At 47.0% G+C, this 12,678-nt stretch overlaps 1 protein-coding gene across 1 annotated transcript in view; it reads left to right on the top strand.

The window, feature by feature from the left end:
• LOC142997746 (receptor-type tyrosine-protein phosphatase mu) overlaps positions 1 to 12,678 on the top strand; it is a 113,034-nt gene that overhangs the window by 30,794 nt on the left and 69,562 nt on the right. Inside the window, 3 exon segments of the mRNA XM_076148299.1 lie at positions 6,874 to 7,148; positions 10,241 to 10,319; positions 11,856 to 11,971. Of these exon segments, the coding sequence (XP_076004414.1) occupies positions 6,874 to 7,148; positions 10,241 to 10,319; positions 11,856 to 11,971 (470 nt within the window).

Genomic DNA, 12,678 nt, shown 5'->3' on the forward strand with positions numbered 1-12,678 from the left:
ATTGACATTTCCGAAGCGACGGCCCTGCGCTTTTTCTGCGGCGGTGACCTCTGTGGTATTTTATTAGCAAATGAGACCTGGAGGGTTTGGGTTTAAAGAGCGCCCCTTCATTCTGACTCCCCCCCTCCCCCTCCCCCTCCTCCCACCCCCACCCACCCAACACATAATGATTTTCACAGAGTTCAGGACCCGAGCGGTGCAGGAATAATGAGCACCCGTCATTATTGCAAATTATATTCTCTGCTCAGACCGTCGCTAAACTCATAATGAATCCAAATACCTTCAACCTGTAGACTTCCATAATTAGGATTAGACCGTCTTCTATTTGTCTGGACTGATTGAGCTCAATCCACAGCACGGTCACATGTCTAAAGACGCCCTTGCCTGTTGTTTTTTTTAGGGATAGAAACGGAAGGAAAACCAAGTATACGGAGCCTCGCGTTTGTTTTTCTTGCTTTGTTATCCGTGATAGAATGTTCCCGCGGTCTGGAAGGAACACCGTGCTTACAAAGCGACACATTGCAGGTTTTCTTTGGCCGATCGCTGGTGTTCAGTTCCTCTCCCACAGACAAACAAAGAAGGGACGGATACGTCGGCTAAGAGGTTCATCTCACACTCGTCTCTCTCTATCTTGGACAAACGCAAACCGATGTGTGTGTGATCCATCCGCCAGGCAAGGATTCCATGCCGCCAATTAAACTGGGAACCATCATAGGAAGACGTTTGGCTGTTCTCCTCACATGTTCTGTCCACTGTGTTACCACTGAATCAGCCAATGAAAAACCTGTTGGATTTTTTTTTTCAACATTACCAGGAGCCTTTTTTTCTCTTCTTTTAATTCAGCGGCTGACCCTTTTGTTAAGCTGACAGTGGTATTATTTAACCAGAAATATCCTCTCACAAAGCATCCCCGCATGGATGAGAGCGTAATTATAGGTCCAAAATTAGAGTCTGCAGACAGTATTTCAAGTCGCGTCGCAGAACACTCAGACGTGTTTCCAGTCGTGTCTGAGGGCAGATTTAGACTCAATTTGAACCCGTTAAAAGATTTCTGTAGTCAGACTTACAACTCACCTGAGCACTTAAGCACCTCCTCATGACGGTCAGCGTGGAGATCTCAGTGTCTGCTGGATCATCAGCCATTAGATTTGCTCATCAATCCATCGCAAGGCTCCACAAGTCCCCAAAGTGTTTTTTTGGTCAGAGGAACATCACACTTAGTAATCTCACATTTCTCTCTCTCTCTCTCTCTCTCTCTCTCTCTCGTGTGCTCTCTCTCTCTTTCTCTCTCTCTCTCTCTCTCTCTCTCTCAAATGATCTGAGGCTCTACAGAATATTTCCAGAGGACGAAAAACACAGAACGTCTCTCATTCTGTCCATCTCTGTCCCTCAGAACTCAAATAAACACAATCGTCATTGCTGAATTTCATCACACGATTGGCGACAGTGTTATTATTTGTAGGCGTATTTCTTAGTTTGATTCGATGTGACGACCGGAACGTTCAAAGCGTTTTAGTGTCGGCGCGAATCGGCTTTTCCTCTCGTCCAGTTTCCGAAACACAGACGCTGGTTTTTGAGACAAGCGACTGGACACGCTGAACATTCCTCGCAACCTACTTCTGATTTGATTATACTTAATATTTCCACAATCAAGGACTTCAGAACTTCAGCCATCTTTCTGTTGGTGATCATCTTGGCAGTTAACAGAAAGTGTGTTCTATTTGATAAAGAGTTGGTGTCTCCCAGATCTTGACCCAAACGCATCTAATTTACCTTATTGAGTGTGTGTGTAGAGCAGGATGGGATGGCGAATCTGCAGTATGCTTCGATACTTGAGGTCCGGCATTAGAAACCCTTGATTTAAAGTATAATTCGGCCCTTAAATGAGCCGGCAGGGTTTTCAATTCGAAGATGTTTTGTTGATGTAAGACCTTGTGGCACTGATCTGCTTGTAATTGGCACAAATCCAATGTGCAAAGCTCCGGCCCCCGCAACAGTTTGATTTATCGCGTCTTTTGGGTCTGAAGTTACGGAGAAATATCGCATAACTTTAATGCTGTTTCATTTAAAGGTCCTTGGATATAAATTGTCACTTCCATGGAGGCAGAGATTCTACTTCATCACCAAAATCTAACCAGTATCTCCTCGGAAGGAAGCGATCTGCACACCAAATGGTTATTTATAACTTCTGCCCAAATGTTACTAGCATATACTCACAATTACTACCAATATATATGCAATGTTAATATTTCAGTGGTCTGGCATTGATTTCCAGAGAACATTCCAATGAACGCAGGTAGCATCTGGAGCAGGGACACTTCATCTTCTGCTAATTCATTTTTCATACCCGTCTCAGCGCGCTCTGTGTTCAGCCATCATTGTAATGGAAGGTGAAGGTGGCCTACATTGGAATAATAATAAATCTGTTCCTCTGAATACCTTAGACAATAGCAGAGCCCTGGCCTTTTACACAGCCGCACAGTCGGGCCTCCAGTGCGCCGAGAGCTCTCTATTTTTAATTGGTCGCGAGCACGCCATTGTTAAAGCGCGAGAGCGAGAGACGAAGAAGGAGGGAACAGAGAGAGAAGGAGAGAGAGAGAAGGAGAGGGAGAGAGAGAGAGAGAAAACACCCCGGTGCATCACTAGCACATTAGCGCAGCGCTAACACAATGTCATTATAATTTGCTCTCCGTCTCATTGGCTAATTAGCTTGTCATGGTGCAGCAGGTCCTGCCGTGTATGTGGTCATTAGGCTTGAAGAGCACAGGAACCGAATGACAATCAGCATTTCTCCTGTCATCTGCTTCATGTCAGCTGTGCGGTGACATGGCAGCGTGATTAGCCACGCCGCCTCACTTCAAACTCTGTATTTGTATTGTGTTGTGGCAGCCGATAACACGGAGACGATACACCTTTCTCCCGTTTCTGTCATTGGCTTCGCTGACCTATAGATACAATATTTGTGCCTCAGTTGTACCTCCTGCCTGCCGCCGGATAAGTAACTTCCTAATATTAACATTTGTAATGCGAACAGGTAATTTGGCCCTGATGGTAGCAGCCACTACATTAAGCCATATCAAATGAGAAGTGACTTCTTACAGCGTACCTATTGTTTTATTAATATTTCATTAACATAATGGTAAAATGTACAAATGCTGCTCGGGGGATGTGAGATTTTCATCTCTAATTACCAACAAAAGAACACTGCCGCGCATAAATCTCCGGTGCAACACTGTCACAGCGAGCCTGTTTGAAATGAATAGTAAACAGCCTGTTTTAATCATAGAGCAAAGCTGTGGCGCCTGCATCTTTGTCTTTGTAACACGAGCCACAACTGAACAATTCATCAACTGATTATTAGTGCTGGTTGGCATCACACAGAGGGTTGCTGACGCCTCCGAGGGGAAAACAAAATGTTCCGGCCACCTGAGCAGATGGTTGAATTTTATTAAAGAGACCTCGGAGTTCTCCTATAGAGCCGCATGACTGAGTTTGGACAACCAAGTGTCGTCAGAGTCTGTCCTCCTCCTGCCCGTGTTCATGTACGTCACGCAACTACCTGCACGTCCCGGGAAATAATTACCCTGAACACCTGAATCAGATATAAAGCAGAATAATGAGAACAGGAATAATGCATTAGGAACACTGGAAGAGCAGCAACAGCTTGCGTTGTTCACAGCGGTGCGTCGTAAGGGTCGTAACACGCTCGCCCCCCAGTGGTTATCCTTTTCAATCATTCAGGTTTAAGCAAAGTACGCGTGCAAGTATGCAAACGATGACGTGCGTACTTGACCATGCTGTGATGTTGAAGTATGTTAGGGCCCGTGGACTGATCATGCTGTGGCCGGATTGAGAATCTAATGCATAAATCGCAGATCACAGCTTTAAAATGGGAGTGTTAGACGTTAATGTGAGTCCGTTGAGGGTTACACGGGGTAATTGCTCCATTCAGTCACTGATTTCATTCCCGTCCAAATCAACAGTGTCTGTGTTTTTCTTCTGCAGCCTTGAAGTACATTCGGGGCTGAAATGTACCTGCAAACCTCCTTCTCCATGATCTCAAAGGTCCTCTGATAATTGCAGAAACTATTCGAATCAGCATTTTCAGAGTTTTCAAGGAGAAATTCAACTTTGAAATCTTTTCGGCCTCCATCAAATGCCTCCAGGTAATGAGGGCCAACTTATCATGTTTGGCACAATGGAATTTTCTCTGTCGGACCAGAGGGAAATAAATTTAAACACTTCTGAGGCACCAAACACACAAGTCTAATGCTTTGCAGTATGATTCAGCTTATGTTCCAATACCCATAACATGAAGACTGTTGGATAAAGGAATTCCAGACATCCATGATTCCAGTTCGATTAATTAAAATCACTCTTGGAAATGATGCGTTTATTTGCTGTCCAAGTGGTAGGACTGTGTAGGGCTGCAGGAAATAATTCACTAAACTATAACTAAATCACTTTATAGTGCAAAACCCACAAGTCAAGTTAAGCCAAGACATCCCATTTCTATTCAGTGTCTTGGATTAATTTTATTTTTTTAATTTGTCATTCTTTAAAAAAAATAAAAATTGTATTTTTTATTTTATTTTAGTATGGCTTGGAAAGTCTCTTAGTCATTATGAGTGCAGCCATGTAATAAGTCAAGTTCTCACACCTGGAAGAACAAGGAGAAGAAGGAAGAGGAAGAGGAGGAGGAGGAGGAGGAAGAAAGAACCTCAGAGCCGCATTAACACCCCTGTCTCCACCCGGGTCCTCATAATGAACAGTGGAGCGGTGCGAAGTGGCCGAGCTGTCCCGATATATGAAAATAACAATTCACAGTGTGATACCAGTGAGAGTTAACTGGTAACATAGCACAGAAACAGAAGTTGTTGCCATGGTTATGTCGAGCGCTAATTTAAAGTGATGGCAGGGCCAGAACTGCGTTTTGAGGTTGTATCGTGTTAATAGCAATCAGTCACACAATCAGAAACGAGTATTTCCATACCATAACGAGCAGCACTGCGTGGTTTTGCAGATTTCCATTGGTTGCAATAGTGTGTGTGTGTATGTATGTGTGTGTGTGTATGTGTGCGCAAGGCCCCTCAAAAGACACAACCCTTTAAAACACCGACTCTCTTCCACCTGACAAACAAACCATGGGGGCCTGACTCTTGTGTCATCACAACCCAGCGCTCCTCTTCCTCCTCCTCCTCCTCCTCCTCTTCCTCCTCCGCTGCACCCCTCGCCTCCTGTTTCATTGTGTAAACATGACAAACCACCCCCCCGCCCCTTCCCCCCCGCTCGTTATCTGAAGCTGGAGACAGATGGAATTGGTGAGCGTTACAAGAAGCGGCACAACAAGACAAGTGTGCGAGCGCGGATCATTGATGGAACAAATAGGGTTTCTGTGAGAGGCTGTTTGTGCTGGCACATCCAGCGACCGAGCGCGCTCATTTAGTCGATGTCATTCACCCCTTTTAACGCCGTCTCTCAGCAGAATCACCAGATGTTTCAAATCTGACTGCAAGAATCCACGTCTCTCGCTCTCACTCACAGGTTGTGCTCCCCCCCCCCCCCCCCCTCTCTCTCTCTCCGTCTCTCTCTCTCTCTCTCCCTGTCTCCCACAAATCTTTGCACATTGAAAACCCAAAACATCCCAGCGTCCCTCTGGCAGCGTGACGCGGCGTTAGGAGTCGGTGCCATCTCATTACCCAGCCAAGCTAAATAGGATGATGACAAATAGAATGTGTTGCGCCTCTCATTGAACGCTGGCCAACGTAATAATTCTCACTTGTGTTTTATTGGCAAGAGGGGAGAGAATTAGATTAACCTTTCATATTGAACCCCAATGATAAAATCTAAATGGGGCACGCTTGGCAAATATATTTGAACTTATTGATTCCTCATCATTTCCCCTTCAAGCAGCCGCAGAAGAAGAGGAATGCAGCAACAACGTGTCATCTCCCCCGCCTCATATTCCAAATTAATAAATAGTAATGATAAGAGAATCTCCATCACTGTGTCCTTATGAAAGAAGCCTCTCCAGGCTGGAGGAGGAGGAGGAGGAGGAGGAAGTCTCTGCCTGTTATTTGCCTCCATGTTGCATTATGCTTGTAACATTCAGCCTTTTATTTACTTACAGTAAAATCTGGGCTCCGGTTGCCTGTAATAATCAGGTTTCCTCCTGTTCACATAGCCGCCTCGCCGTCTCCAAAAACCCCAGTGAATGACAAACGATGCTACTTTGATATGGAGCCGAATGAAAGAAGGCATCGCAAATATGAAGTAACCGACGCAAACAAGTATTGTGTTCTGTCAACAACACAACGTTGCTGTTTTGGGTCTTTAGATATTAAAATGTTGGATGTTTAATACTTTATCTTTGAGCTACCAGCGCCCCCCTTGAATCCTCCACCCCACCCCCACCCCCACCCTCTTTTTGTTGGTTGCTTTGGACACTAAATTGTGGAGGAATTGTGGGTAATATCGGGTGCTATAACAAGATGGTGCAACTTTACCGCTCACATAAAACTAAATCCCCTCTCCTGTAAAGATGTTTTACAACTACAATTTTTCTCACCCAGTTCATGTTTGCAAATAGTTATTCTGCTTTATTTGATCAGGCTCCAGTGCAGGTAAATGATTCTGCAGCTGTAGGAAGAACAATAGATGAGCTTTATGGTTTCAGGCTGCTGCAGGAAGTGTTACCATGCATGTTAATTACCTAACACTGTTTGAGCAAGATAAAAAAAAAAAAGACGACCTCAGGTTCTCCTCACAGGTTTAAACAAATTGCTGCAATTATATTTAAGTACTGTTTGACGCAGAGCCTGATAAACAGTAATTTAAACTTATGATATGATAATCTGCTCTCCGCGTTTGCAGGCTCGGCGTTTGTGATGGTGAACACGTCGGGACGCTTCGCCGGGCAGAAGGCCCTGCTGCTGACGCCGCAGCTGCGGGAGAACGACACGCACTGCGTCATCTTCCAGTACTACATGGGCGGCAGGGACAACAGCCACCCGGCCCACCTGAACATCTACATCAGAGAGAACAACAGTCCACTGGGCATGCCGGTGTGGAATGTGTCCGGACCGGCCAGCCGTGCCTGGGCGCAGGTGGAGCTGGCAGTCAGCACCTACTGGCCCAACTTCTACCAGGTGAGGCGAGGGAAGAGGGGCATGTGACGCCCAATGGTCATGAGCGAACATCTCCAGCTCAGCCAGAGCCGGAATAAGACAGATGTGTTATTCCAGACCGTCCAAACAGACACACAATGGCCCCTTACAAAACTCAAAAAAGGATTATCGATTTCCGGGGCTACCTTGGTATCCATGGTAATCTATTCTCGCTCCCTTCAATCTGAGCCTGTTCTTCTTTTTCAATTCTAAAAACTCATTTTCACTTACCAGTGCACATGAGTGCTAGCCAGGGCCAGGTGATTTCACACTCGCCTGGTTATTAGTCTCCACCCGGCTTGTTCCCACAGTCCACCTAATGTTAATTGATGCAGGGAGACCCCTTAACCCCCCTCCTCGCCTGGAGACGGTCCCTGCTGAATTATTTCATTACAGTCCAGGGGAAGGTGGTCCGTCGTCTATCTGAGAGGAGGGAGGGGGGCGTCCGTCCATCTGTCCATCCTCCTTCCGGCCTCATCGTGGCAACACTGATAACTTGGTTAACAAGCAGCACTGCTGAGCTTCTCTCTGCAATCCAGGGGCCTTAATGAGGGGCACACAGACCACAGTGAGAGGGGAGGGGAAGGTGTGTGTGTGTGTGTGTGTGTGAGTGAGCTGCAGCTCCATCACCGCTCGCCTGTGACAAGATGGTGACCCTTGTATGACATAATGATCCACAGCCGTGTGGTTCGATTGTTTTGCTGTTTGGCTCCAGACTCTGGGAGACGGAGGGAAGTTTGCTGCCGGAGGCGACTTTTCTTTCTAGGACAAATGTGACAATCTGGCACAGAACTCCAATCCGCACAAGGAGTTAAACACTTAAGAGGCGCTGACGTCTTAACAGTTTAAATGTGGCCAAGTTTTATTTGCTTGTTGTTGCTGTTTTTTTGGAGCTAAATCCTTTTGAGAGAGGAAACTAAATGACCTTAAGCAGCCAGTTTGCTTTCCTCTCCTATTTGAAGGAGTATTTTTGCTCGGGCACGTGCGAGAGCTGAACCCATAATTGATAATGTCACATCTGGCAGATTTTCACCGCCCCCCCTTCGCCACGATCCGCCATCCGCCGTTGCGATGTTCCAAGATGTTTCTGCGGTCGCGGTGCGTCCGTTTGAATTTGCAGCCACCACTCTCAGATCCGGGCTTCAGATCCGAAATGAAAAGGAAACATCCTGATGAAACTCCCGGCATCTGTTGCCTCCTGCGACGGCATCGGGCCAAAAACTGACGAGTCGGGTAGAGATATGAGGACACTAATCATCGCTGCACCTCTTCTCAGTCAAGAGAAGGAGGAACAATGCAGGAAACTGTCACTAATTAGCAACATGGCACTAATTATAGGTATCTTTAATTGCATGGTATCCTACGCAATTGTCAAAGGGAAGCCACCTGATTCTTGGAAATTATTTTTTAATTACTGGTAAGGCTTATTTCAGTCGCCAACAGCCTTTCAGCCTTTTGATAATTACTCTTCTGACGAGCCATCGCTAAACTTTTAATTGAGATTGTCATGTGTTTCCTCAACTGATGATGAAGATGATGCAAACGGTGTGATTTTCCGAAAAGGAAACGCAGAGTCTTCACATTCGGCGCTCTCTTGCTTGAGCTGCATATCAAGATGAACGATGTGTTTGTGTTTAATGGACGAAAAAGCCAGAGTAGAAGCCAAATCTCCTCATCCGTCTGGATTTCAGTGTGAACGGCAAAGCGGATCAATCCGGCTGTGATGTCGCTCTTAGCCGGAGTCTCTTCGGGGGGATCGCAGGCGAGCGGGTTGCACGTCCATCTCCGACCAAATGAGGATAGCCAACTTTGCCTCGCGACATCAACAGCTTTGGGTCCCGTGTGGCTTATTTTCACACCGGCAGGTCGGACCCAATTACACGCCGCGACATCATCGACGCCGGAATCAATTATATCACAGCCACTCGCCGCGCTGACTGATGTGTGTTGCACAAACAAAGGATTTCAATTAGAGAGCCGAAGGGAGGGGGGCAGTTCATTTGTCTGGTGGCAGTATATGGAGTGTTTGGCCTTTTAATTTCCTTTAAATTAGCCCGTAATGAGGCCATAATTGGCACCCAAGACATTCACGTTCATATTTCACGAGACAGAAAAAGAAATTTATAATTAGACGGCCTTATCTGAAGGCATCCTGCCTCCCAGATGACAATGGTCGCTATCTCCTCCCCCACTGTCACAGGGTACAAAAGGAATCCCAGAGTTGTGTGTGTGTGTGTGTGGCATAGATATGGCCAGTAGAGCAGGACACGAGATAATTCCAAGATGTTGCTATACATGGAATAGACCCATTGATATTTATAAATATATTTAATCCCCTGGAAGATGCAGGTTATATTTAGGGTATGAAAATGACACGAAAGCCATGTGTAGTGTGTGTAATGTGTGTAATGTGTCTAATGTGTGTGTGTGTGTGTGTGTGGTGTAATTGGTCCCGGCACCACACCCTGGGTTTGGGATGGACCGGCATTCCATTTCCCTTTTTATCGCTCTGCAGACCAGCGAGTGCATAACTCTGACATTCTGCAGGGACACACCCTCCGCCAGGGCTTAAGGCACATTTGCTTCCCTTAAAAATAGAGTCCACACGCCGCGCTCCAAACTGGATTTTGGACTTTCTGTCGTCAGAAATAGTGGAAGCATCGGGCCGGCCGAGTAACACGAGAACACCGCGCAACTGCCAAACGCTGAAAATGCAACAGCCTCCTGGATTTTTTTCCCTGGGCCTGAAAGACACCCGAGCGGCCTTCAGCGCTGTAGCTCTAAACATCGGCGGGGTGTTTGGTGTCTTGACCCTCGTTTTCTAGCCTGTTAAGCCGGCGTGCTCATCGCCACAGGCCCCAACACTTGCATGTCATAACACCTTATCTACCGTGACATATTGTGGAAGTAAAGTCGGGCGGCCTGCAGCACGGCGACCAGTCCAACGAGCAAAGGGCCGGACTTCATTGTGCACCGGGGGGGATGGGGGGTCAGCGCAGCCTCGCTCAAATGCCATTTGAAGACGCATGTCCATTTATCATCTGTGTTATGAGTCTTCTCTCTCTCCTCCTCAGATTGTGTTTGAAGCCGTAACCTCAGGGCAGCGCGGCTTGCTGGCCATCAAAGATGTGGCGGTCCAGGGCCACCAGTGCAGTAAGTCCCCCCCCCTCACCCCCCCCTTTGCTCCACACCATAAAAGAAACCCATCAAACACTCGTTGTCCTCTCCCTGACACCCGTCCAAATACCAGCATTGTTGTTCTGTTCAAGGTGATGGGCTGCCAAGTCAAAACAGTGTAAACCTCCCTTCTGCTTACATCCCTCAAGATTTACGGGGATACGGTTGACACACTGGAGTATGCTGAGGCTGTCGCGACGGAGCGGCGGTCTTAAATCTGTCCTCTGAGAGACGCTGCCGCCGCCGCCGCCGCGCAAATGGGAAGAAGCGGATGGAAAACAAACGGCGGCGTGCAGAATGTTTGGTTTCGCCGGCTAGTCTCTCCTCCCTGAAGGAGACAGCAAAGCGTCTCATCCCTCAGATGTTCAGAGTTCTGCCAGCAGAGCCCAACACAAGCAGCGGCACTTCAGAGCGCATTGAGGAGCTAATGAACATGTAATCACTCGCGTATTTAGAATTCCTCCGCTCCGGCGTTTGGAATACTGCCGCCGCCGTGGGAGTACAAGCGGCGAGGGCTCTTCAGGATTCTGCACGTCTACGCTTTAGAGTGCGCAGAGTCGCGTTAATCCACGTGGAATTATTACGGTTTATACAAAGAGGTTTCACATGCTGCAGTCTTCAGTCTGAATCAATATCCTATGGCTTTCATCAATTGATTTCTACTTTGCTTTGCCCCTCGCAGCTGAAGTATCAAGCTCTGATTGTTAGATGCTAATGACCTGCTAACCGTTTGAAAGGAGCTGAATTCCTACAAATGTTACGTCGATGGGATGGATTTATAAAGCGATAGGCGCCACATATAAATGTTATCGGGTGAATCGGGAGAGAGCAGCGGTGTGATCGATGTCTAAACGTGTAAAAGTGCGAGAGGGTCGATGCGGCGCTCAGTGGCGATCGGGCTTCTTTTGAATGATAAGCAAGCGTCGATCGGTTCATTTGGTTTTCTGTCCATACGAGTGTGGACGATCAGCCAGGTGGTCCTCCATCGTCACCACAGACGCTAATGAGCAAATAGATTTGTCCTTTTTTTGGATTGACAGGAGAGGAAAGTTGTGAAAGAAGCGTGGCTCAGAGAGAGGAGTGGAAGTCTCCATGATGAAAGTGATACAATTAGGTTTTAGTGAGTCTACAGAGATTTGGTTTGTGTTTGGAATCAAGGTCGTTCCATCGAATTGCCCTATTTTCCTATGCAGAAGAGCGGCGCTAATCAGAAATGCTCCACATAAGTTACTTTTTCCCGCCGACCATCCCGGTATAATGAGCACACTCGGAAAAAGGAGGATCACGCTTTTGGAGAAGAACCCTCAATCAATGCAAGAATGTGGTTAGGAGACGGCAGGAAATGGATTTTTTGGGAGGGTTGAGATCGTTCTCTGGTGTGTCACGTTTCAAAGAATGAAACGGGAATATCGACTCCTTTTCATTACTCACTCCTCCAAGTGTGATCTTGTGCATAGTTTCCACGCTGCGTACCCTGCTAACTTTTCACCATCTCCCCCACCCCCCCCTCAGTGAACACGCCTCACTTCCTCACCATAAAGGGCGTGGAGGTCAACGCCGGACAGATCGCCTCCTTCCACTGCACCGTCAACGGACGCAAGCGGGACAATTTCCGCCTCTGGCTCCAGGTGAGGCGCTCATCTCCTCCACATTGGAAACCAGGAATTGAAGCTCTGGTAGTTAATGCAGCAGGAACAATTAGTCACAGTCAATACATCTGGCCGACCTCTGCATTAAAGGAATTATACATTTTCTGTCTCGCTGTAAGTTTTCGTGCTTATTAGTCCAATTAAGGTAAAAACAGAGGGACAAAGAATCCGTCTTTCCTTGAACAAATGTGACTTATTGCTCAATTGTCTTACAGAAACTGATTAAACTGTTTGTTTACGTGCTTCAGTAAATCCAGCAAATGTGTTTATTGCCTTAATTGGTGTGTAATCAAAGTTTTTAAAGTAAAGAAAGAGCTGACTGGCACAAAGCAGTGGTATGTATTTATGTAAGTGTGGGGCGTAGAACACAGACGCTGCCTTGTCAGCCTGATGTTCATGTTTATTCCGCGCTCATCAGATCCCCCCCCAGTTGTTCCCGATCACCTTAGTGCAGTCTTAACCTACATAGATCTGGGCTCTGTGGGTGCCGTGTACTATATCTGGCCGGTCTAAGCGTCTGAGCAGCAGTCTGCTGGTGACCTTGTTCCGAACGTGCGGAGGTAGTGCATCTGGCAGGCACAACCCCGCCCGAGCACGCTGACACGCCGCGTGATCAGCGGGAGCATGACGGCGGGTAAAGGTCCTCTGCCAGGTACTCCATCATTTTAACAAACACGTCCTCATTA

This window comes from Genypterus blacodes, unplaced genomic scaffold (assembly GCF_046128005.1).
Source record: "Genypterus blacodes isolate CSIRO-AG114 ecotype Tasmania unplaced genomic scaffold, CSIRO-AGI_Gbla_v1 ptg000005l_1, whole genome shotgun sequence".
Taxonomy (NCBI): Eukaryota; Metazoa; Chordata; class Actinopteri; order Ophidiiformes; family Ophidiidae; genus Genypterus; species Genypterus blacodes.